Here is a 27,607-nt window from a genome sequence, read left to right on the forward strand (position 1 = left end):
TCAGAAAATATCTGTAGTTGCCACACTAAAGGCACATCCTGGTCAGGCACCTGGCATGAGACTGAATGTTGTGAGTCCGTTCAGCTGCAGCTGTTGGAAGAGAAGCACACAATTATGCATACCAGTTTAGCATGGATTCAGCTAATATTTTAGTAAAGTAGTGAGAAACATACTTAGATATCTGTGGGGAATGCCCAGCCCTAGACTCTTGGAACCAGGTGTCCAAGGTTCCCTTTTTCCTTTCCTTCAGGTCATCATAGTGGTGACAACACTGCTCACCAGTGATGGGGATACCAGTAGCACTGGTAAGATTCCTGGTCAACCGATACCAGGCTTCAGCTTTACTTTCTGAGCCCTGGTAATCCCCCTGAAACAGATGGGATTTGTAGTTGTGGACCAGGAGTCCAACAAACATCCTGGACTCCTGCACACCCCACCTCTCCACCCTAAAGAGCGCACCCTCACCAAGACCGCCAGGCATATCAACAAATTAGTAATACTCCAATTAATGCTGCAGAATTCCTGCCTATTGGCCTTAATATAGGTTGTTTTCCTGCCCTTACATATCATACTGTAACATTCAAAAAATGCCATGTTGCTTAGGATGGAGCAAACCAGCTTAGCAGAGCTGAGCATCAAGTAAACACGCACAAGTGTGTTTTAGTGAAGCTTAGCAATGTGCAATCAGGAATAGAAATTAACCATATTTAAGCAGTGCTTAGCACCACTCAGCTTTTCCAAATGTAACAATTTTTGTTTTAAAATTAAACTGCCCTTTAAGGTCACCTCACACATTTCCACAACAATAAAAGTAAAAAGGTATGATGGCTGGGGACTCAAACCCAGGAACTACAACACTTTAGGGCATGACTCTACACATTTAGTTACTTGGATAGTAAGAAAACCAGTATACCTTCACATAAACTACTAAGATACCTGCTAGCATTGCTAAGCACTGCTCCGTGCTGTGCAAATGGTCATTCACAAAAATAAAATGAAAATATGTAGACAAAACTAAATAATCACATCTGGTTTATATTTTTAGATGTCTGGTAGGTGTGAGCTGTGTATGTGTAAACACAGCTGAGCACTGCCATGCTCTGTGCTGGCCTGTGCAAACGGACATTAAAAAAGTAATAATAAATAAAACAAAATATATTAAAATTCACACATGTCTGCACTAGCAGGGTACATTACAGGGATTCTTATTCTGTACATAACAGCTGTCCAGGGATTCCCTGCACAAGCCACAACCATGATACAGCCTCTACACTACTGCTTACAAGGGTTCAATATCCCTGTTACTATAATCTCCCTCAGCAGCACGCCATGATTAATATGCATGATGTGCTGCTGAGGAGGAACAGTGGCCGTGTACATGGGTGCATTCCATGTAGGCTCTTCACGGACCCTACACAGATTTTATCAAATCCTGGGGATAGTCTGCACATGATTTAATGAACCATGGTTGTAAATCATCAGCCCTTAAAGGGCTGTTTTGTTCAGGAAGTCTTGTGTGGCTTTTTAGACCTGATTTTTAAAACAGAAAAAGCAGCAACATTTAAAACAGAAAAAGTAGCAAAATTCTGGTTGGGGTGTGAGATAACAGAACTTGCCTTAATACTTTGGAAAAGGCTTCTGCTGTAACAGAACCCTTGGAAGATCAGACTGAGTCTGGGCTGGGTCGTGGCTTTTTGCTGTTATCTGTAAGTTGGTTGATATGTTTACAGAACAGCGTTTTTTCAGTTATTAGCATGATTGAAAAGTAATGTCTGCTGTTAACACACACAAAAAACACATATATTTTATTTTATTTTTCATTTGATATTGAGAACTGATTCAGGTGGACCTTCTTCAGGCTTAGCTTCAGGTGAATTACAATAAACAGAATTGATACTTCAGTTTCAAACATAGAGGTACACATAAACATGTGGCGGGGGTGTCATTGAGGATGTCAACCATTGCCTGGGTGGAGCCGCTATGCCACACATGTCGACGATGTGCACTGTGGTGGCCTACAGTATCACGGCTTGATGTGGTCCATGTAACAGTGTAGAACTACAAGAGCATGCACATGAACACTGAATTGGTTTCTAAGTCAGGAACCAATATATTTATTTATTTAACATTAATTAACTGGGAAAGTCCGACTTGGAACAAGCCAATTTTCAGTGGGGTTCTGGGGTGAAATGTTCCAGATGCATGTCGTTATAATTTATTTGTTAGCCATGATCAAGGTGATGACCATCAGAACATGTGACACTCTGGACACATGGGATGTTGATGATGTAGAACTACAGGTTTGCGGCCATGCATATGATGAAGCATCCCAGGTGTAAAACCTAAGGTACATTGATGGCCATGCTGTGTTATTTGGGTATGCTCAACCTATGGTCCGTCTTGAGTCCAAACACTCCAATGGCATTGGACAGCATGATCAGCAAAAACATAGTTAAGGTGAATACAGTGTGCCTCAGCAAAACTGTAACAGATGCATGAGCACACTGTGTGGTCATTTTCCTCCATGCCAGATTCAGCGCTAGGTGACCTAGGCAGCTGCCTATGGTTGGTGTTCACTGGGCAGCCTGGCATGGAAGTAAAAAAAAGTCCTTTCTGCTGTTATCAGTAATACATTTAATAAATAAATAAAATAAAAAGCACTTTGCTGATAACCAGATAGAAGAACAGCTCTTCAACACACACACACACACACACACACACACACACACACACACACACACACACACACACACACACACACACACACACACACACACACACACACACACACACACACACACACACACACATTCTTCAAACCAATCAGGGTGTTGGCATGCACATATGCTTTCTTTCAATCACTTTCACTTTCTCTTCCAACAGTCAGGTCAGTCAACAGTACATCTGCAGCCTTTTGCACTCCTGAGCATGGGAGATTTAAAGCACTATGTAGAAGCGTGCTGGTATAAAAAAGAAACACAAAACCTCACAAACAGACCAGGTATCTATGTGAGTATGAAAGTACAAGTTTACAGCAATGCTAGCTTTGTTCTGATTCTGAGACAGGAGAGAGAGACTTGCAGCGGGAGGGCAGTGTGTGAGATCCATTGAAACTTGCATGTCTACAGCAAATTAGCCTTGCCCTCATTTTCCCGGCATATTAAGTTTACCCTGAAATCACTTTGGAATAAGTCTAATAATCCTGTCAAAGCAAAATAAATAAATACAACTTCCATGGGAGTGGACAATATACCCAGTTTTATTCTCATCAGTGTCAATTATGCACAGTCCAAGCCTCTACATAAACTGTTGAACCTCAGCCTTTCTACAGCTTTCACAGGTAACTACCAGGTTACCTGACCTTGTGGACTATTTTAATCACAGAAAATTTCCCTTTCAAGGGTGAAAATCAAACCTTGTACTTTATGACTGTGAAGGAAACACCTTAACCATTATACCAACTCAAAACCCTGAAATTTGCAGAACAGAGGTCATGACTCCCCTACACAAGAGTCATCTTTCTATTTACCCAAGCAATTATAGACCCATCAACCTCAGCAGCCTTACATGTAAAGCCATGGAACCTATCATAGCAGAAGTCATTTATGCAGACATCAACAATCTAACTGTTCTAAATCCCTGTCAGTTTAGCTTTGTGAAGTGCATGTCCTGTTCTTGAACCTAGTCAGCTTCTTTTTAAAGGTAACATAGGCAGTGGACTGTGGTTATTCTATGCACATGGCTTATCTTTACCTGGCCAAGGGTATAAACACCATCTCCATGCTGGTATTATTGAAAAATTAGACAAGCTCGATGTAAACTATTACATTGTCTACTGGACTGCACAGATTACTCTCAATTTGCCAGATTTTCACAGAATGTCCAGATTTTTAATTCATATTTTTTTTCTGTTCATCATAAAATATGTGGTTTTCTGGTAAATAACTGAGGAATGATGTCACTAAATAATGACAGACATTTGAGTTTCAGATTTTATATCGATCAGAAAATGGATGTGAACAGAAAACCAACTATTCAATCAAATTCTTAAGTTTGTAAAAGCAATATTTAAAATTCTTAAAATTTGTCATGACCCCCCCCCCCCATAGTTTTTGGCTTTGTCCAGAATTATCATGCTTAGAGGTTGAAAGGTATGAATGCACATTAGCTAATCAATAGATCCCAATCTGTGAAAGTTGCTAGTTTCTTTTTTGAGAATAGAACTGTAACTAGTGGGGTACCACAGGGATCAGTTCTAGTCCCTCTCTGAATGCAACATTGTAACTAATGGGGTGCCATGGGGATGAGTTCTAGGACCTCTCTGAATGTAACATTGTAACTAATGGGGTGCCACAGGGATCAATTCTAGGCCCTCTCTGAATATAACATTGTAACTGATGAGGTGCCACAGGAATCAGTCCCAGGTCCTCTCCTGTTTGGCACTTATTTTGCAGACATCCAAGCCAATATCATGGAAGTGTGTTTGACCCAGTTTGCTGATGTCTGCAATCTGGGGAATGTTGTCCACTCACTCCTTAATACAACCAAATAGCAAAGGCTGGAATATGCTCATGTGAATGTCTCATTAAAAAGCAAACATTCACATGAGGAAACCTTCAAAGAGCAGTCACTTTAAAATGCATCTAAAGTGATCAAAATATCAAAAAAAAAAAAAAAAAATCAAACATTTTTTTTCAGGGGCTGTGACCCTTACACCAAAGTCAAATTACATATACAAATTGGAGATCCCACAACAGTAGGGTAAGGGAAAATTCCATTATCCTGCTATAATGCAATCCCATGCAAATGAATGCAGGCAGAAACACCATTTTAAAGAATGCTCGCTCTCATGAACATTTGCTTTTGTTACACTAGTAAAAGGCATACACTCATGTGAGTGTTCACTCTTTCAAATGGTAACTACTCATACATGGTGTATCACAAACAGTCTCAAACAAACTGAAAATAAGTGCATCAGAGTAACATAAGACAGGAAAGTTGTTTCCATCTTATACATTACAAATCGTACTCCTCAGACAGATACAGTTATAAGAGAGATACATACTTATATGGAAATTGCTCTCTCATTCAATCATCATGTTTCCACCATAGTCAGGAAATCATTCTATCTGGCCATTTCACAGAAAATTTTATTTTCACAGTAAATGTACTTCATTAGCAGAAATGGAAATGTATACCAGAATAGATTTGATTAGGGTTATATATGCCTATACAAAATGTGCAGGACAAGACATGTTATCTTCCACTCCACTGACCTGAGGTCAGCAACACTCACCAGAGCAGCATGTTAGAAAGGATGAGGATTAGATGTGAAGTGATGTTTTTGTACACTCCTATTTTCATATAAAGTCACTTTATGTGAAAATGCAAAGAGAAAAGTCTATAGACACCAGCATACTTGGAAAGCAGAGGAATGGAATGTTAATCCTACATATCATTTTGCCTTACTGACATGATCTTTAAAACCCACAAACTACAATGCAATGGGCTAGATGCCTCTACTCCTAATGTAATTATTCCTTTTATTCCCTCACTTACTTTTGCAGATTCCTTAGCTTTTCTCCCCTTCAATCGCATTTCCTACACCTTTCGTTTCACTCTACTTACAACCTTACTTCTCCACAAAAATGGCTCCCTATACTCTAACCATGCTTATACTATCAGTTTTACTCTTAACCACCCTCTTCTCAGCATACCTTCTTACCTCCTTTGAAAATCTACATTATGTCCAGCTTATACACTCACACAAACAAACTATAACCTGCACATATACACCTCTCACTACACACTCCAACATTACTTCCACTCCTAGCTACCTTCTACCTAAATACCACAGACTCTTTCACATTAATCCTGTCCAACCCACCGATCGAAAATTGAAAATTCAAACCTATCTAAAAAACAACTTAATAACAAAACAAAATAATCCCACCTTACAAGATGGAGACATCCACCCCAACCCAGGACCTACCAACCCTTCCTTTCATATAATTAGCCCTAAACTTAATAATTCCCTCCTGATAGGACATCTGAACATTCAAAGCATTAATAATAAAGTATCTCACCTACATGCCCTCCTAGACATCCATTCCTTTGATATTCTCTGCCTCACTGAGACTTGGCTAAAACTTGATACAAAAGATAATGAGATTACCCCCCAAGGCTATAATATAGCGAGACTCGACCGATCAAAACATAAAGGCGGTGGAGTAACAATTCTTTTTAAGAATGAACTTAATATCTCCACCCTTCCAGCTTATCCAACCCAGGATAGTAAAGTAGAAGTCCTCATAACCAAACTCCAATTTAACACCAAGAAATACCTTTACATTATCTGCATCTACTTACCTCCAGGTAATAATATGCCCACTTTAGAAGCCTTTCTCAGCTGGGTATCTACGACTTACCCACAAGAAACAATAATCCTAGGTGATTTCAACATTGACTGGAAAAATATCAATGCTGAAAATCCTACCTCTCACATCAACCTACATGGTTTCACCCAAACCATCACCTCAACAACAAGAATTAATAAATCTAATAAAAAAGAGAGTATCTTAGATTGGATACTCATAAACAAAGTTAAACAAACTTACAAAGTAGGAACCCTGCCAGATGATGTCAGTGATCACTCTTTGACTTACATTACAAGAGAAAAGAAAGATTTACATAACCTCCCCACCACTAGAATAATATGCTCTACCAAACATTTTAACATAGACTTATTCCAAAATGAACTCAGAGAATGCAACTGGAGCCCCTTAAAATCCCTTCCTCTTGAAAATGCAGTAACTTACTTTAATATAAATTTCTTATCCATTCTTGACAAACATGCTCCCAAACATACCATCAGAATGAAGTCCAACATAGCTCCTTGGCTCTCTAAGGAAACAAAAAATCTAATTCTACTCAGAAACAAAGTCTTGGCCAAATGGAGATGCCATAGAAATAGCTCTGATCTCCTTCATTTCCGCCAGCTTAGAAATACTACTAAAAAAGCAATCATTACTGACAAAAAAAACTACTACTGTAATCTTCAACAAACTCATCAAAATAATCCAAAAAAGTTCTGGTCTTGTATCAATAGACTGTTGTCCCCAGGTAACTCTAAAACTCCCACCCCTCTTGATGCTGATCCAGATACCCTCCACCTAACTGCAAATACCTTCAACTCTTTCTTCACTGACACCATACAGTCTCTAGCTAGACAACTAAACACTGACAAATCCAACCTTCCAATCAACCTAGCACACTCCTCCCATAACTTTAAACTACAACCCATCTCTACCTTTCTTATCTATAGACTTATTCATAAACAGAAGCCTTGTACCCCATCTGCTGACAAACTTCCTTCTCTTTATCTCCAAAAAGCAGCCAAAGTAATCTCATACCCTATATCTATACTTATAAATAGGACAATCCAAGAAGGAACCATCCCAGACATCTGGAAGGTCTCCCACATTATCCCTTTACATAAAGGTGGGAACTCTATCGATTACTCTATCTATAGACCAATTGCTCTCCTATCACCCTTAGCAAAAATTATGGAGAAATGCATTCACCAACAACTTTTACAGTATCTCTCTCTCTACATCATAATAGCAAACTGTCAGCATGGCTTTAGGCCTTATCACTGCCCTCCTATCCTTTACAGACACTATCAATAGAAACTGTAACAACAACCTTCTCTCTTCTGCACTCTTCATTGGCCTCTCGAAAGCTTTCAACATGGTTAACCATTCCATCCTGATTAACATTCTTGAATCTCTCTCTCCTTTGATATCCTAGCCATGGATTGGTTCAGATCTTATCTCAGCAATAGGCAACAGGCAGTTCTCTGGGAGAATCAAATTTCATCCTTGTTACCTGTCACCATCGGTGTCCCTCAGAGCTCCATTCTTGGACCACTTCTTTTCTCTTTATTCATTAATGATCTCTATTTGGCAATTCCGCAAGCAACCTGCATTCAATATGCAGATGACTCCACCCTTATTTGCTCAGCTACCTCTCCTACTGAACTTTCTTCCCTTACTCAAAACATCTTCAACACAGTAGAAAAGTGGTTTACCAGACGTTACCTCTTACTTAATGCCAAAAAAACTAAATTCCTTCTCTTTACTCCCACTACTAGGTCCTCCCCCTTAGACTTCACAATTTCTTCAAATAATGCCACTGTCATCTCACCTGATTCTACTACCAAACTGTTAGGAATAACCATTGACAATAATCTCTCTTTTGATCAACATATTAACAACACCATTAAAATAGTCAATAGAAAAATAGGATCCTTATATAGAATCAAGCCTTTCTTAACCATATCAGCTACAGCCAAGATCGCTCATTCTCATCTAATCTCAACTCTTCTGTATGCCTCACCTGTTTTTACTAATCTTAAGAAAACTAACCTCAACAAACTTGCAATTTGCTACAATAATATTGCCCAGTTTGCCACTGGAAATCCCTTTAGAACTCACCACTGTTCTAACCTAAAACAACTAGACTGGCTGGAATTTCAAAACTATCTGTTAATCCCCCAACTCACAATTGCCCACAAATTACTGTACCAACCCAATTGTACCCCTATACTCTCAAAACTTTTAATCCCATATAACAATCTCAACTCCCTTCGCTCTTCTAGTAAATTCATTGCCAGCTTAACAAAATCTAACAACACAGCTGGTGACTCCCTATTTACTAATACAGCAAGAAGGAGCTGGAATCTGCTACCTAGTGATATAACACTAACTGCATCATTGCCACTCTTCAAACAAAAACTCAAAAATTACCTCCAAAGTCACTGGCTATGTCCTTGTAGTAAACCTGACTAATCAATCACCTATCCCCAGTTTTTCTACGCTTGTACTTTCTTCCTCACTTTTAATAATTAGTCATGTGACTAAGACGATCTCTAACCTCCAAAGTCACTGGCTATGTCCTTGTAGTAAACCTGACTAATCAATCACCTATCCCCAGTTTTTCTACGCTTGTACTTTCTTCCTCACTTTTAATAATTAGTCATGTGACTAAGACGATCTCTAACCTCCAAAGTCACTGGCTATGTCCTTGTAGTAAACCTGACTAATCAATCACCTATCCCCAGTTGTTCTACTCTTGTACCTTCTTCCTCACTTTTAATAATTAGTCATGTGACTAAGATGATCTCTAACCTCCAAAGTCACTGGCTATGTCCTTGTAGTAAACCTGACTAATCAATCACCTATCCCCAGTTTTTCTACTCTTGTACCTTCTTCCTCACTTTTAATAATTAGTCATGTGACTAAGACAATCTCTAAATCAAACTTTATTCAATGCATTGCTTAATTCCCTGTAGTCTGATGTAAATTATTGCACTTTCTCTTGCTACAGTCACCTCTATAAGAAAGATTATGTTCTATGTTAACTTTCTGAAGTGTTACACTGTATCATATGGTTTTTATTCCTTTTTTACCATGCAACGATATTTTTCTATTTGTATACGTTATTTTGGTTTTTGCTTTTGTCTTTGTTTTTTTGTTTGTATTTGTGTGGAGCTTTTCTCCCCGGGCCTCTACTGAAAATGGATATATATCCAGCTAGACTAGCCCGGTCAACAAATGTAAAATAAATAAATAAATAAATAAGATGCAATAAATCCTAAACAGCTTGCTAAATCTGTGTGCACATCACAGAGCCACGTGCATGATAGCAAACAGCTTTGTATTCAGTAAGCAGCTCTATGAGAGGCGCAAACATGGTAAACACTGTGGCATGCTAATTACAGCATAAGCAGCTGAATTATATACTAATTAAACAATCCAAAATGGTGGAGCTATTCAACAAGGTATAAAGTAATCATCTGCACTTAGTGCAGGTTTTTGCCTCAGATTCCAAAACCTACTGGAATACAGCCACAGGAACTATACTAGAGGGAAAGAATGTTCTGGGCTGCTGTTGCTCTTCTGCATGTGTATTTGCAACAGGCCCAAGTCTATGCTGCTGCTGCTGATGATGATGATAGACCTCGGGCAAGAAGGAAAAGGGTGTTTAGACCCCATTAAACTGTTCCTGGTCTGCATGAGGCTGAAATACTAGAGTACTACATGGTGGATAGAAACAAACTCCAGGAACTCTGCATCCTGTGATGTCCTCAACAGAGAGCAAATGCAAACCCAGTAGAAAAAATACCTGTGGAGACCAAGGTATGTGTACCATCCAGAATTTTAGCTACAGGAACCTTCCAGAGACAAACATGGGACATGCTGTGGGTGTCACAGGCATTAGGATCTAGAATCCTACATAATTTCCTGCATGCTATGCTACAGCATGCCAGAGACTACATATATTTTCCCCATACATCTGAAGACAACTATGAAGGATTTCTGCCCCATAGGACACTTTCCTGAAGTCTTGGGTGCCATAGACTGCATACACATTGAAAGCACCACCCTGGGAAAAGGGAAGGGTCTACATTAAGAGAAAGGGCTTCCACTCCATTAACTGCCAGGTTGTGTGCAATGCTGAGTGAATCATCCTTCATATCATTGCTGGAACCTGTGTCTAACAGAACTCTTTTCAAACTATCTAGAAATATACAGAGCTAAGTATATTTTTTGGTTCTTCAGAAATGTTGCTGGACTAATTTTATTTGGAGCTGTACACTGTTATTTTTGATTCACTGTACAGTTTTTCAGATCTCTGCTGAAAGTGTTTTGTCCCACCTCTCCCTGTTTTCTGCTGTGTCTTAAGTTGGTATAACTGGTTTTTACTTCTTGTGTCACCTGACTATCTGAAGGATTGCTTGCATAATAATAGACCTTGTTAGTTAACATCCTGCATATCATTGCTGGAACCTGTGTCTAACAAATCTCTTTTCAAACTATCTGGAAATATACAGAGCTAAGTATATTTTTGTTCTTCAAAATTGTGTACTGTAAATTGTTGCTGGTCTAATTTTATTCAGAGTTGTGCACAGTTATTTTTGATTCACTGTATAGTTTTTCAGATCTCTGCTAAAAGTGTTTTGTCCCAGGCACCCTCCCTATCTCTGGTTTGTTGTCTAAATTTGGTGGCTTTTGTAGTTGCCCACCCCACTGTAGATTTGATCTGGGACACTCCCCCCAGTCCCATCTTTTTACCACATTCTACCTAATACACTCCTTCTACACTTGTTTTTAATCATTTTTAATTTAATTGCATTTTTTAAACTTTGTTTGGTCTAATATTGCTACATACTTAAGTGTGCTAGCTTGCACTTCATTTGAATTGTTTTTACTGCTGTTTTAGCTACTTTTCTGTAAAAAAAACTGTAAGCCTGTTTGCTACCTTTCCTGTAACTAGTGTTGTCTAGTTACAGATTTGCTGTATCCAGGACTGTATGTACGCTTCTGAGCCCCCTCAAGCCTTTCTGTGTTGGAAGGAAGCCTTCTAGCTTGTCAGTGGGAGTGGCACTAGGTAACCTGTTTACCACATAAGGAGTGGTTCTGGCCCAGAAAATGTAGTTATTGGCCGTCTGGGCAATCTTTTCCATCTCTCTCAAATTTCTGATTTGAAAGCCTGCATTCGCACTCGTCTCTTATAGGTTCATAAATTCATAGGTTCATACTAGGCTATCTGCCCTAGGGCATTTATAAGCCTAGCCAGAGTGTGTTTAGCTTTCACCACCCATTTTAAATTAATTTTGCTATGTCCTTTTTCGAGGTTAGTATACTGTGCCTCTGTCTAACAGTGACACAGAAGTGATACCCAGGGTAAACCTACGATCTCCCATCCACTCATCAAGATTCCTCTTGAAGAGAGTCCATGAGGGACTCTGCCTAACCTGGACTGGGATTTTATTCCAGAGTGAAGGGAGCCTCTGGGTTATGAATCTGTCCCTCCAGCATGTCCTATTTATTTCAGTGCTGAGGTTCAAGTCTCCTCGATGGGATTTGGATTTTCTGAGGTGCAGCATGTCCATTAATTCTGGGTTGGACATGGCTTTATACTTCAGGCACAGATCGCCTCTGAGCAGGCTGTATGCCACTGAGTAGAGCTGGAGTTTCTTTAACTGGGCAGCATATGGCATCTGTTTGAGCCCTATGATCCTCTTGGTGAGGTACTTGTGGGGTCTTTCCAGTTGCTGCAGGTGTCTGGTAAGGTACATCCCAAAAGGGGCATTGTACTCAGTTATGGGCCTGATGAGGGATGAGTAAAGTGGCACGATGACCTCCCTCGATCTAGATGTGAATCCCTTCATAATTAGGTGAGCTATATAAAATGTTTTTCTAACCACTTTGGCCACGTGGTTCTCAAATGAGAGATTGCTATCAACTTGGGTCCCCAGGTCCCTAATTACTTCTTCTGTACTTAATGGATTACCACCTATGTGGTCATTTGTGGGCACTTTGTTTTTCCCAAAGGGGATGACTATACACTTTTTGGCATTTAGCTTGATGCCATGGCTCTGGCACCAGTTGTCTGTTTCTATGAAGCCCTTTTAGATGATGCTTGTGTCGGCTGGAGAGTCTGTTATGGCATCCAGTTTGCAGTCATCTGTGAACTTAGTTAGCCACAGTCCTTCCATGTTGGCCTGTACCTCCGAGAAATATATACTGAGCAAGACAGTTCCCAGGACTGAGCCTTGTGGGATGCCACTTGTAACTGGTTTGGATTCTGATATGGCTCCAGCAATTCTAACCATGTAGGTTCTGTCCTTGAGCCAGTTTGCAACCCATCTAGTGACATAGGGGGTTTTATTTAAGCTGGTGAGCTTATCTATAATGCCCGAGGGGGGTATTGTATCAAAGGCTTTTGTGAGATCCAGGTAGGCTGTGTGGATCACCTTCCCCTCATCAATGGCCTTGGTGACTGTTTCAGGTTTAAGAGGCAGGATCTGCCCTTAACAAAGCTAAACTGGGTAGGATCCAGTGTTTGTAGGTCCCCAATATCTTTATTTATGAGGTCCATGATGATCCTTTCCATAGCTTTGCAGACTAAGCTAGTCAGGCTTATGGGGCGATAGTTTCCAGGATCCGTTGAGGCACCACCTTTGTTCCTGTAACTAGTCTAGTACAGGTACATACTCATAGTTTTAGCACTTGAATTTGCTTATTCCTACTCAGCACTTGTTCAGAACTTGTTGTAAGCACTAAATAAGTTACTAATTACTATAGCACTAAACCTTCCTCATTGCCTAGACTCAGAGGAAAACAGTTTTTGCACTTACTGCTCTCACTTGCTTAGAGAAAAGCAGCTCTTGTACTCACTTTCCTCACTTATCTATAGGAAAATAGTTTTTTTATTCAGGCATGTCCAAGGGTCAGCTCTCAGTGTTCTCTCCTGTCTATCTGATGAATCTGAGCATCTTGAGGCAATGTAGCAATTGTCTCATGTACACAGACAACCCAACACTATGACCTGTGAGAGATGCACTTATCTAGCCAAACTGGAAGTAAAGCTCTCTCCAACCAAGACCGAACTTGACATTCAAGAGGAGAAGGTAAACACTTGCACCAGACCACACTTATGACATAGTCTCACTAAATCTACACCACCAAAATCCACAAATAGAAACAAAAAAACATTCGCAGAGGCTCTCAATAATAATTTGCCCAAGCAACAGAGATCTCTAAATCAAAAACGCAAACAACTTCCTCCCCACAACACAACCCAAATGACACATAACCCACAGACTGAATGTGCCACTCAACCACAACCAATAAGGCAAAAATAATATCCAACACACTAGTCATACATGACTCTATAGTCAGGCACACTGATGTCCCACTCACCAGGCTAAACAAGGAGAAGGTTACTGTCAGCTGCCTGTCGGGTGCCAGGATCCGTCACATAACCCACGCACCCAGGTCACTCTACAACAAGTACAAATATGACTCTGTCATTGTCCATGTTGGTGTGAATGACTTGAGATGTACCTCCCTGGACTACATAACAAGAGACATGGAAGAGCTCTCCGATCTTGTAGCCCAGGCAGTTATGACCCTAGTCCTGAGTAGTATTCTGCCATTGCCCAGAATGATACCACAGTACAATGACAAAATGATTGACTTCAACAATTGGCTGGTGTCATTCTAGGCGGATCCAGTATCTGTCTGCTTGGGATGACATGGTCGACAGGCCATAATGCTTTGCTAGAGATGGCCTGCACCTGTCATCCCTGGGATTCCGGATACTAGCTAAGGCTCCTGCTAACCCTATAGTGCCTTTTTAGGCAAGGTTCAAATGACAAATTCACCACCATAACAGGAACAGGCAAGCAAAACCTGAGGGTAATGCTACTCAATGCTGGAAGTGTAAATCTCAAAATGCACTCATTCGAGGCACTCCTTAAAATGGAGAACATCGATATCTTAGCAGTGAATGAGACCTGATTCAAGGCTCCAGAGAGCACCTCTGCACTACCAGGCTATTACTCATACAACACTTTTCAGCCATATAACCTGGACCGGAACACCAAAGGCAGAGCTGTGTCCATATTCATTAAGGATATCCCCACCTCCAGGCTAGTTGCTCAGTATAATGCACTTGAGGCTAACCAAGTGCAACTAACTCTGGGAAAAACTGCAATCCAAATTGTAGCTTGCTACAGATCCCCCACCATGCCCCAAGATTCCCACTCATCTTTTCTTGATGTACTGGAAAATATTAGGGTTCAACCAAACACCCTAATAATGGGCAATTTCAACTACCCCACCATTAACTGGGAAAACTACTCCCCACCTAAGCACCATGTTCAATCATAGCGTCACATCAGTCTTTGTGTCCACTGAATGGCATACAGCAACAGTTATCCCACTCCACAAAGGGTAAGCCACCACTGATTCCGGGAACTATCGCCCTATTAGCCTGCCGAGCCTGGTCTGCAAGGCCATGGAACATATCATCATGGAACTCGTAAACAAAGACATTGGTAACCTCCAAAATCTGGATCCCACCCAGTTCGGGTTTGTGAAAGGCAGATCATGCCTCCTGAATCTGACTGACTTCTTTGACACAGTCACCAAAGCCATAGATGAGGGTAAGGTGGTTCACACAGCCTATCTTGACCTTGCCAAGGCTTTTGACACCATCCCCCATTCTGGAATTAAAGCTAAACTCACTAAACTAGGTATAAATCCCTATGTCACAAGATGGGTTGCCAACTAGCTCACTGACAGAACCCACACTGTAAAAGTTACACACTCTAAATCTGACCTCAAACCAGTGACAAATGGAGTACCACAGGGTTTAGTCCTAGGACCTCTCCTGTTTTGTATCTACTTCTCTGAAGTACAGGCTAACACAGAAGGCCTCTGGCTAACAAAGTTGCAGGTGACTGCAAACTAGGAACCATAGTCGAGTCCCTAAATGATGTGGAAATCCTACAGAAGGGCCTCACTGAAACAGATGCCTGGTGTCAGAGCCATGGCCTCAAGCTCAATGCCAAAAAGTGCATTGTCATCCCCTTTGGTAAAAACTCTGTACCCATGAACTACTACACAGACAGCAGTCTACTTAACACTGAATGTGTGATAAAAAACCTTGGGACCCAGGTGGACAGTAGTGTGTCCTTTTATAGTCACATCGCCACAGTCAGGAAGTCCTTCTACATGGCACACCTCATCATAAAAGGGTACTCATCCAGGAAAAAAGAGGTCATTGTTCCACTCTACTGGACACACATTAGATCCATTATAGAGTACAACGCTCCTTTTCAAATGTACCTCACAAGACATCTGCAGCAGCTGGAAAGGCCACAGTAGTACCTTGCAAAGAGGATTACTGACCTCAGACAGATGCCATATACTGACTGTCTCAAAAACCTCCAGCTTTACTCCATAGCATATCACCTACTCCGAGGTGATCTCTGCCTAACATATAAAGTTAGGTCAAATGCAGAGCTGTTGGATATGCTTCATTAGGGGCACAGGAAAATAATTTTCTTGGGTGGCAAAAGCCAGCGTGCATTTTTTGGCTAGGCTTGTACAGACCCTAGGGCCGATAGCCTAGTACCTACCTATGAACCTACCTATGAACCTAAAGAAATCCCAATCCCTCCAAGCTACATGGTGTAGGGACCTAAACCTGGTCACCACAATAAACAGGACATGCTGGAGAGATAGATTCCTTTCCTAGAGACTTCCCATACTCTGGAACAGGCTACCACTTATGTCAAGCAAAGTTATTTATTAGCACTCTTCAAGAAAAATCTTGATGAGTGGATGGGAAATAGGAAATACACCCCAGGGATCACTTCTGTGTCTCTGCTCAACAGTGGCACAGGAAATAACTTTCTTGGGTGACGTAAGCCAGGGAACCTTGTTGGCTAGGCTTACGTAGGCCCTCGGGCCAATAGCCTAGTACCTACCTATGAACCTATGAACCTATGTGTGTGCTGGCAACTCCAGCAGTCACCATGACTCCCATATCTGACACAACGCAAGGTCTACCAGAGGTTTTCCAGGGAGATATTCCACAAGACCATCTACTGGGGGATGCAGGGGATGCCCTCAAACCATGGCTGATGACATCCATCACAAATATACACACACTCATGGAGCAACGGTATAACGAGGCACACATTAAAATAAGAAATGTCATAGAGCATGCGTTTGGGCTGCTGAAGTCATGGTTCTGGAGCCTAGATACATCGGGGGGCCCTGCAGTATGATCACAGTACTTGTGCTGAAATTATCACTGTCTTTGCCGCTCTACACAATATTATCTTGAGAAAATAGCTGCAACAAGAACATCAAGTGGAAGGGGCACACATTCCACCACCACTGGCAAGGTCATCATGGCCACATACAGAGATGAGGACTCAGAAGGGGAACCGCCAACCTCTGTGTGTGTAGGTAGCCATAGGTGTTCACAGTATCCCCTTGCCCTGGAAAAGAGGCAATGGATAACACACATGCTGACCATCAAAGGGGTACACCTTTTATCCTACACACATACATCCAGTAAAATTGGTGTCAGGCAATGCTCACAACCTTTGCTTACCCATGTAATGGCTGTGTATTGCTAATATCACACAGAGTCATCCCCAAATTAAAACTCTTGTAACCGCTGGACTTCCAACGTAAGAGTTGATCCTGGAACAGGAAAATAAATTGGTAAGAGCACAAGTGAATGGCAAATACTTGTATACTGTTACTTGAAAATGTACCCAAGTAGAATGTTTGTGAGTTGTGTTTGTGAGTTGTCCCACAATGACATCAGTATGTTACAGGAGTGACTTATGTTGATAAATGTCTGCATTTATCAGCTAACATGCCTCATGCATTGAAAATACACACAATAGCAAAAACAGCCCAAAGTCTAATTATCCCTACATTCTCACAAGTGGAGTAATAAGCCTCACTGACATATCAATGATTTCAACATAGTAGCCATAATAAAAAGACTGTAAGAAATAGGTTCATATGTTCATAGGTTTATACTAGGCTATCTGCCCTAGGGCATTTATAAGCATAGCCAGAGTGTGTGTGGCTTTCACCACCCCTTAGGTTGAAGAATACTATACCCATTAGTTTGCCATGCCTCTGTCTAGTAGTGATACAGAGATGATCCCCGGGGTAAACCTATGATCTCCCATCCACTGGTCAAGATTCTTCTTGAACAGAGCTAGTGAGGGGCTCTGCCTCACATGGACCGGGATTTTGTTCCATAGCATAGGGAGTCTCTGGGTGATGAATCTGTCCCTCCAGCATGTCCTATTTATATCCATGTTGAGGTTTAAGTCTCTTGCTCTTGTGGCTCTGGTGGATTTGGATTTTTTGAGGTGGAGGATGTCCATTAATTCCAGGTTGGACATGGCCTTGTATGTCAGGCACAGATCACCTCTGAGTAGACGGTATGCGACTGAATAGAGCTGGAGTTTCTTCAGTCGGGCAGCATACGACATGTTTTTGAGCCCCTTTATCCTTTTGGTGAAGAACTTTTGGGGTCTTTCCAGTTGCTGCAGGTGTCGGGTAAGATACATTCCGAATGGGACATTGTACTCAATCATTGGTCTGATAAGTGATGAGTACAGGGGGACAATGACCTCCCTTGATCTGGATGTGAATCCCTTCATGATCAGGTGGGCAATGTAGAAGGTCCTCCTGACCACTTTGGCAATGTGAGTGTCAAAAGAGAGGTTACTGTCAACTTGGGTCCCCAGGTCCATGATAACCTCTTCCGTGCTTAATGGATTGCCACCTATGTGGTAATTTGGGGTTACCTTGTTTTTCCCAAAGGGTATGACTATACATTTTTTGGCGTTTAGCTTAAGGCCATGGCTCTGGCACCAGTTATCCATTTCTATGAGACCTCTGAAGGATATCTGTGTCTGACGGATTCTCAACTATGGCGCCCAGTTTGCAGTCATCTGCAAACTTTGTCAGCCACAATCCTCCTATGTTTGCCTGCACTTCTGAAAAATAGATGCCGAACAAGAGGGGGCCCAAGACTGAGCCCTGTGGGACACCGCCAGGACCGCTTGGAGTCTGACATGGCACCAGCAACTCTAACCCAGTGGGTTCTGTCCTTGAGCCAGTTGGCAACCCATCTTGTGACATATGGGTTTATATTTAAGCTGGTGAGCTTTTCTATGATACCCGAGTGGGGTATTGTGTATTGTGTCGAAAGCATTTGTGAGGTCGAGGTAGGCTGTGTGAACTGCCTTACCCTCGTCAATGGCCTTGGTGACTGTTTCAAAAAAGTCGACTAAGTTCAAGAGGCATGATCTGCCCTTGACAAAGCCGAATAGGGTAGGATCCAATGTCTGTAGGTCCCCAATGTCTTTATTTATGAGTTCCATTATGATCCTCTCCATAGATACCTGAGGAGAAATGCTCCAGGAAAGTAATTAGAAAATAAGAAAAAAACTAACAATTCAAGTTATAAGATGTTTAACAGTACAAAAACAGAGAAACAGAAATATACAACATGGCAAAAGTACAGTAATTTGAGAATGCAGTAGCAATATGTTTGAGAAATTTGGTTAGCATTAAGCAATATGCAAGGAATATAGCAATGCCTAAAATAAAAAAAAATATGTAATATACAATTCATAGTAATATCATGATATAATACAACAAAGATGCATTTAATAGCATAGGTATTAACTGCAGAGAGAGTAATATGTGTAGACAGTTTAGATGGCAGATACCAGGCAGATATGTTAATTGTGAGAAAAAGAAAAATGAATTAGGTTATTTCCTGGCAAGTAAAGATCCATGCATGTTGGAAATTAATTTTTAGTTACTTTTTGAATTTGTCACTTTTGGTAGTGGAGCAAAGGGACAATAGAAGTTTGTTCCATGAGTATGCAATTGAATGACTGTAAAGTATTTTTCCAGTATTTTTCTCTGGATTGGTCACCTGAAGTATGTTTTGTTATGTGCTTCTGAGGTCACAACTGGGTGTGTAGATTGTAATTATGGTTGTAAGGGCAGGGCAGGAGCTGTGACTAATTAAGATGCTATGCACAATTTGTAGCTGTGATATTTGAAGCATGTGGGGGAGCTCAGGCCATCTTAAGCTTTTCAGGGATATACAGTGATGGGATTTGTAACTATTACTGGCTGTGAATCTTGTTATCTTGTTATAGGTGATTTCTAGTTTGGTTAAGAGATTATTTTGGAGGATAGTAAGTATGGGAGCAGCATACAGCAGGGATGGTAGAATAAATGTTTGAGCCAGTATAGATCTAGATTTGTTAGGTGTATATTTGTTGTTGCAGTACAGAAGACCTAGTTTTGATTGGACTTTTTGATACAGTTTAAGATATGTAGGTCGAATTTTAATTAGTCATATATAGTAATGCCAAGCAATTTTGTATTTGAATCAGTGGTGATAATTGTGTTATCTAAGCATGAGATGGTGAAGTTTTTTTTAGATGGACTGAGGTTTTGTGGAAGGAAAAGGAGAAGCCTGGTCATTTTGGGGTTGAGAAGCAGGTTGTTTTCAGTTAGCCATTGTTCTACTAGGTGCAGAGATTGTTGGGTGACCATGTGGAGATTTTGTATATTGTCAGAGGTGTTAATAATTGTGGAATCACCTGTGTACTGTAGTAACATAGAGTGGGGGCAGGAGACATGGTGGTTATTTGTAAATATATTAAAAAGTAGGGGGACCAAGATAGAGCCCTAGGGATCCCCGGTTTTAACAAGATACAAAGCGGCAAAGGATGTTTGCCATCTGATGGACTGATATCTGAGATGTAGCTGTTAAACCAGGAGGTAGTTGAGGTAGAGAGTTGTAGGTTAGAAAGTTTGTTTAGGAGGATGGGGTGGGAAACAGTATTAAATGTTTTGGATAGGTCAAGGAATAGAACTGATGAGAGTTTATTATTATCACTGGGTTGGGCAAGGTTGTGTGTGAAAGATAGGAAGACAGTGGTAGTACTGTGTGAGGGCTGGAAACCATGCTGTGTGGGTGTAATTAGGTTTGTCTGTAAGAGGTGGTTTAGTATTTGTCTATGGATACATTTTTCCAGTATCTTGGATAAGGGAGATAATATGACAATTGGCCTGTAATTTGAGGGTTCTGTAGAATTTTCTTCCTTATGGAGGGGTATTATGAAGAATGTTTTCCAGATATCTGGTACTGTATTTTCTTGGATGGATCTATTGATAAGTATAGATACAGGGTATGCTGTAGATTCAGCTGCATGTTTGAGAAATAATGGAGGGAGTCAGTTGGCTGATGGGGACAAATTTTGAGTTTGATAAGAAGTGATCTGATAAAGAAAGTTGCTACTGGTGTAGGGAGAATGAGGGACGAGATTAGGTGGGAGATGAAATCTTAATATTGAGAGTTTCTGGTTTAGTAGGCTTTTCTATTGTTTCAATGGAAATGTTATTAAGTAGAGTTGTAGTTTTGCTGGAAGGTTTGTTAGGAAATGGCTTTGGTGAAGAGGGTTCCCTGGAGATAGTAATTTGTTTATTGAGTGCTACAATTTCTTTGGGTTGCAGTGTGGCTTGACCAGTGATTTTTGATATAATTTTTTCTGTCCAGTAGTACTGGCTGTTTTATTTGGTTGTGAAGTTGTTTATATAAGTTCAGATGGAAAGTTAAATTGTTATTTTTTTTCCATGCTCTCCAGGCACTGTCTCTGTTGTTCATAAGTGATTGAGTTGCCTGTTTTAGCCATGGTGCATAGTTACATTTTAGCCTAATTTTTCTACTGGGAGCCAGGGTGTTTAGGGTTTCTAGGAATATATTGTTGAAGCTTTGGACAGTCTCATCAAGGGGTAATGCATGTTGGAATGACCAGTTTACAGTGGTAAGTAATTACTTTAGGATAACAGGGTTATAGTTTTTAAGGTTATGAGACTCACTGTATTGATGGCTCTTGATAATATTGGGAGAGTGTCTTACTACTGAGGTAGGGAGGTGGTCACTAAAGGAGTTAGGTAGGGTAGAAGGATTATGATAATACTGTGGGTTGGATACTAATATCAAGTCAATGACCAAGCTGCTCTGGGAATTTTTTGCCAGTACGTGGGTGAGGTGATCAGCTGGGTAAAGCCATAAAGGTTTATATAGTATCTAGGGGTGGCAGTATTAATAAGGTTCCAGTCAATATTCATATCCCCAAAGATGATGGTTTCATAGGGAATGGATATAAAAATCCAAGAAAGAAACTGCTTGAGTATGGGAATGTTTTTACCTGGGGGTATATAGATCTCTGCAATGCCAAGTTTTTTGTGTTGATTTAGGTTACAGGTTGCTATAAGTATTTCAGCAGGGCAGAAATCAGGGATAGCTATTGAGAGGAGGGAGAGAGAGATGGTCAGAGTAGACTATAGTTTCTCCTCCACCCTTTTTTTTATGTCTAATGAGTTGAACAATGTTATAACCAGGGGGAGAATTTTGACAGAAAACTGTACCAGGCTGGCTTCCAAGAAAACAATTAGGAAATCTAAGCTCAGTCAATTCCAGGTCAATTTATCAGGGTATCTTCCTAATAACTAGAAGGTTTGTGCTACTAATCTAGTACAGTGTGGTAACAAGGACCACCACTTCTATAGGGAAAAACATTACAAGTATGGGCTGCAGGTATATAGGTAAACCTTTTCCAAGACATAGAAAGTAATTTTAAGTAATTGACCTAGGAGTACAATAAGAAGAGAAATGTGTGGCAGTAGTGTGCACACATAGTAAAAGGCTATAGCAAAAATGTCTTCAGTTTAGAGGACAGATTAAATACAACTCTAACATACACTAGTTCAGCTGAAAGGACTTTAGTATTCCACTGACATAGAGTCTCACAGTGCAGGGCAACCAATCAGCCTTTGGTTTATTGGAGGTTGGCCAGGACACAGATAAAACCTTTGTAAGAGGAATGGAAATAAAAAGTAAAAGTAGGTAAATACTGTGTCTGAAGTTTTAAACCACTCTGATTAAGAAGTAAGACAGAGGATGCAGTGGAGGGGCAGCACACCTTGTAAGAAACAGCATAACTCCTTGAGCAACACAAATGCAAGGACAGCAGAGAAAAAAAAAAGGTAACTGCAGCTGCAGTTGTTACCAAGCTGTTATAACACAGACTGCAAAATTATGTATTGTTATAAAGGGTATGAAAAGAAACAGTAAACTGCTAAAATGCTACACACAATTTTGCATTCTCCACTAAAAGTCAGGAATAACAACAGGGGTGTTATACAGAAACAGAGTCACTTGTACCCCTCGGAGGTTACAGTAAGTTCTATTCTAATTGCCAAACAAGTTACTGATCTAAAAGTACAGACAGCAGGTGACAATATTCACTTTAGTGAATAAAGCAGCACTGTACCTGTTATTTAAAGCCACAATATGCTATAAGTATAATTCCACACTGGCATAACAAAACGCTCATATGCAGGGCAAGTAGAGTAAAGCAAAAAGCAAAAATACTTTGAAATATAGGTCAAAAAATAAGTGACCATATAGAGCTGCTACCAATTAAAAATATGCATGAAAAAACAGACCATGTGTGAAACTTTACAAAAATAACAATAAGGATTGCAAACAAAAACAATATCAGCTTTTACTCACATGCAAGCACACTACTGGGGATTCCTATGAAGCAAGGGCAGGAAAGTTAAGTTAAAGATGGTACCTTTCTCTGCCGTTTTTTTATTCATCTGTAATGGAGCAGGACTGGGAGGGAGAAGTGCAGGTTAAAGGTGGGGGAGGGAGATAGACACAAAGTAATACAAGGTTGTGAGCCAGAAAACTGGACCAGGTCAGCTTCCAAGAAAAGAATCAGGAAAACCAAGCTCAGTTAATTCCAGGTCAGTGTATCAGGGTATCTTCCTAATAACTAAAAATCTTGTACTACTAATCTAGTATAGTGTGATGACAAGGACCACCACTTCTGTAGGGAAAAACATTACAAGAATGGGCTGCAGGTACATAGGTAAACCTTCTCCAAGAGAAAGAAAGTAGTTTTAAGTAATTGACCTAGGATTACAACAGGAAGAGAAATGGGGGGGGGGCATTAGTGTGCACGCTTACAGTAAAATACTACAGCAAAAATGTTTTCAGTTTAGAGGACAGATTAAATACAATTCTCACTAGTTTAGCTGAAAGCACTTTAGAATTCCACTGATGCAGGGTCTCACAGTGCAGGGCAACCAGACAGCCTTTGGTTTATTGTAGGTTGGCTGGGACACAGACAAAACTTTTGCTGAGGGGAACTAGTTTAGCTGAAAGCACTTTAGCATTCCACCAATGCAGGGTCTCACAGTGCAGGGCAACTGATGCATGTCTGATTCATCTTTCTGTGTTGCACCCAGTAAACATGGAGATCACTGACAACATTGAGGGCATGGGTTCCATTGATGCATGTGCCTTGTGGCTTATGTGCCATGCCAGCCTCTCAAATGGCCAGGATTGCCTCTGAATACAACTCCAGGTTTAAAGCTGACCCACTTAACCTCTCCAAAGTCAGTTTATTTTTAGAAAACAGGTGGTGAATTCCCATCATAGAATACTGGCAATCATTATGGCTGTACACATCTGTTCCTGCAGATCATGTATAATAACTTAAACTCACATATTCTGGGAATGTCACAGATCAATGTTGTTGATATTTTTAAATTGTTTCTAATTGTGCCTGCTTTGGACAGCAGTTGTACAAGAGTCTGTTGCTATGTGTCCATGACTGGTTGTGAGGTATGCTGACATTTCAGTCTTCAACCAAGTTATTTTGCAGACCTTCACAATGTGGACATACCCCCTATTGTATATACCATGTTTACTAAATTTCCTTTCCAGTGATCATGTCTTTGATGTTTATATCACAACCGTTCATCTCCATTGACATGTAACCTTGAGTGACAGTCACTTATATACTATCATGTGTGGTGATATACATAGACTCACACAGAAGGTGTAAACAGCAGTACGTACCATGCTATGTATGTGTTAATGTTATGCTACTGACTTGTCCTGGAAGTGTACATAAATTGGCGTATCCTATCTTGGGTACATTGCAATGTTTTACATGCCCTCTTCCTCTTTCTTCATTCCTGTCACTCATGTCTGTGGCCATTTTAATCAGCACATTTCCCTGTCTAGTGTATTTGTTTCATTGTGTTTGTCCCTGCTGTTCACCACAACATCTATTATTTTAGTCTGCAAATACTTGTTGTTGTGTACATTGCACTGAGTACACTTTTCTATAATGTGTTAATACTGCAGTTATTGCAGTAGTTTCACCCCTGGTAGTCATTGTAGCTGCCTGCACAATCATGCAGAGCAGGTTTGCCTTTAGGTAAATTTGTATACATCGTCTTTCTGCCTTTGTCCTGCTCTGTGCAGTTTACTGGCCGGCAACACTGTTGCTGTCCATGAAACAGCACTAGTATTCATGTAAGTGCAATTCGAGGCATGCATATGCAGTTAGCACTGCTGCTCATAGTGCAAACATGTACACTCAGTGTAGGCTTTGCACGAAGCCTACACAGAGTTTATTTAATCACTCTGCATGTTTTTTCTAACTTGGATTCTTTTTTTTTTCTTCCTCGTAATCATCAAGTCTCTCCGTCAGTCTCCCTCTCTCTCTGCCTCTCTCTATATGCTCAATGGATACACAAAAGGTGATAGTTATATCACCCATTTGATCCCCTTAACACAAGAACTGAGCCACAGAGAGTGGCACCTTCTACCATGAGGACAGAGGTTGACTGCTTTGATGCCTAACCCCAATGTGAATGTTGAGTGAATGTCCTCAGAATTCAATGTGCAATAATTGTAAATAAGGGCATGTCACTCACTTTTAGGAATAATATACTCTGCCACCTCAAACTCATTGCATTTATGGTCACCAGTTACAGCTGGGGACTAGAAAGGGACTGAGCACCTTGCATATGTACCCCCACATCTTACCCCCAAAGACAGGTGAGATGGTCTGCCATGTCACTCAGCCTTCTCCCACCAAGGGTTCATTTGGCATCCAAACATTACTCAAATTCCGGTTGCCTGCTTTGTATTTAGGACTTCATCCACACAGAGAGCATTCTCTACACCAGGTCTTGCCATTTGGAAGCATCTTCCACAGAAGTAAAACCCCAAGATACTGTTGAGCCCTTTAGTCATCCTCCGAAAGACTATAATCTTAAGGCAGCCTTGTGAATCTGCTACTATGACAATGGTTAATACCAGATAACAATTAAATCTACCAGTACTGTACATATTAATGTCCAATTAATTGAATATCCAGTAAAGCCACAAGCAAGATTATATCTACATCAGGGCTATTTCAGTGACAGCTGCCAGGAAAAATATGTCAATAATCACAAAATATAAGGGCTGATGTTTCTCTGTTGTATATATATGCACATATATATGGCCTGTTACTTATGTTTTTTTCATATTTGTATTTTTTGACATCTCTTGTTTATTTTCAGACTACTAGTATTTAGACTTTGTATGCTATGACATGATTTTTTTTCTAATTATACATTTCTTTCTTTTTTATATTGTATTTATATTAAATGTGTACTGTTGCTCACAGAGGCTATGTTGTGGCTGAAAAGTACTAAATAAATAAACCATATATGTCAACAAAGCTGGCTAATTGTCTTTTTTCAGAAGTACAAGGGACATGCAGTTTCATTAAGAAAGTTAGCTGACATAGCATATTTGACCTGTCCAGGCTGTTGAAATACATGCTAGGTCAGCAGTTCAATAATTACTGTCATAGGTAATTACGAAGCTAAAAGTCCCAGCAGGCCTTTGTAAGCCTAGCCATGCTTACAAAGGTGAGAATCAAGCCTGCAACTTTGTGTCTGGGAGACAAATACCTTACCTATTATGCCAACCCACCCACCAAACCCAACCACTCATTTTTAACATAATTACTGATGAAGTCTAATTCATATTGTTAAGTCACAACCAGGTATAGCTTACTAAGGCCACCATTTTATCTATCTCTCCAGTTTCAGGATGTTATTTCTGTCAGGTTTAATAGTTGTAAAGCATGTTTGTTTGTTATGGAAAAAAAAACTTTAGTAGAATGTGTAATTGTAGCAGTGTGCACTTACGGTTTATGACTACAGTAACATAGTGACTTCTCTGTGTAGACTCATCTTGTACACTGTTGCACTCACAGATGTAGGACCCTTCATCCACCTCTGTAACACTCTCAATGACATACTGAACCCCAGAGTCAGTGTTGGAGTTTGAATAATGTGTTCTCCAGTCACCATACTTATGGAACCAGCACTCTTTCAATCTGTATTGGCTGTTTCTGCATTCGATCGTCACTTTACTGCCAATGTTTGTCCTTTCCATGGGTCTCACAAATATCTGTGGCTGTTCTAAATTTCCTGCATATCAAATAAACAGACAGAATAGTTTTGACTTAAACAGTTACCAGCAGAATTTATACATGAACAATGTACATTTTATATAAAGCACTAACATGCAGGGCTAACTAAATATAACATTTCCAGAAGCAACCTGTACAAAAATATACATTTTACACATGCACACACAAAAATAAATAAATAAATAAACAAATAACTGTCAGACTTTGCTATGAATCCAGAGCAGCACAATGTTAGACAAAACTACAGAAATGTGGCTTGGATTCAGAAATATCCACACACAGATGTACAAGTTACATGGTCCATAACTGTACACATATGTATCAGGCTTGAATAGTGCTGGCTGTCCATGAAAAGACCTGCATAGAGAGGTCAGTGAAGGAGTTATGTTAGCAAAGTAAGCATGACTGGACTGTGTATAACTGGAAAGGCAAGCAAGTGTGTCTGAGCATGTTGTGGTCTATACATGTTCATTCATACAGTGAAGCCCCGGATCACTGACACATGCACAGTGGCAGCCAGACCGATGTGGGTCAGCACATCAGAGTACCAACAGTGTATAAATGAGAATGGGGGAAGAAAGCCAAAAAGGAGGAACAGTGCACATAGAAAAATACACGAGGATAAACAGAGGGTATGACTTTGGTGGGAAGAAGGGCACATGTTTTGGTAGAAAAGACTCCCATTTAGAAAATAAGATGAATGTTAAGTAGAGAAGACATTGAGGAATGGTTTGGGGAGAGCTATATGGAGAAGGGAAGGAAGCAGAGGCCAACAAGCAAACATAGAATGTAAACAAAGGCAGGGAAGGTATTGACTATAAA

General features: G+C 40.4%; 1 protein-coding gene across 1 annotated transcript in view; it reads right to left on the reverse strand.

Moving 5' to 3' along the window:
- Positions 1-26,777, reverse strand: part of LOC122815379 — a 211,453-nt gene extending 184,676 nt beyond the window's left edge. The window contains exon 1 of the mRNA XM_044087843.1: positions 26,499-26,777. Within this exon, the coding sequence (XP_043943778.1) occupies positions 26,499-26,748 (250 nt within the window). The 5' untranslated portion in view covers positions 26,749-26,777. The remainder of the gene's footprint in view (positions 1-26,498) is intronic.
- Between the last annotated feature and the right edge of the window lie 830 nt (positions 26,778-27,607).

This window comes from Protopterus annectens, chromosome 1.part1 (assembly GCF_019279795.1).
Source record: "Protopterus annectens isolate FY-2018-M chromosome 1.part1, PAN1.0, whole genome shotgun sequence".
Taxonomy (NCBI): domain Eukaryota; kingdom Metazoa; phylum Chordata; order Ceratodontiformes; family Protopteridae; genus Protopterus; species Protopterus annectens.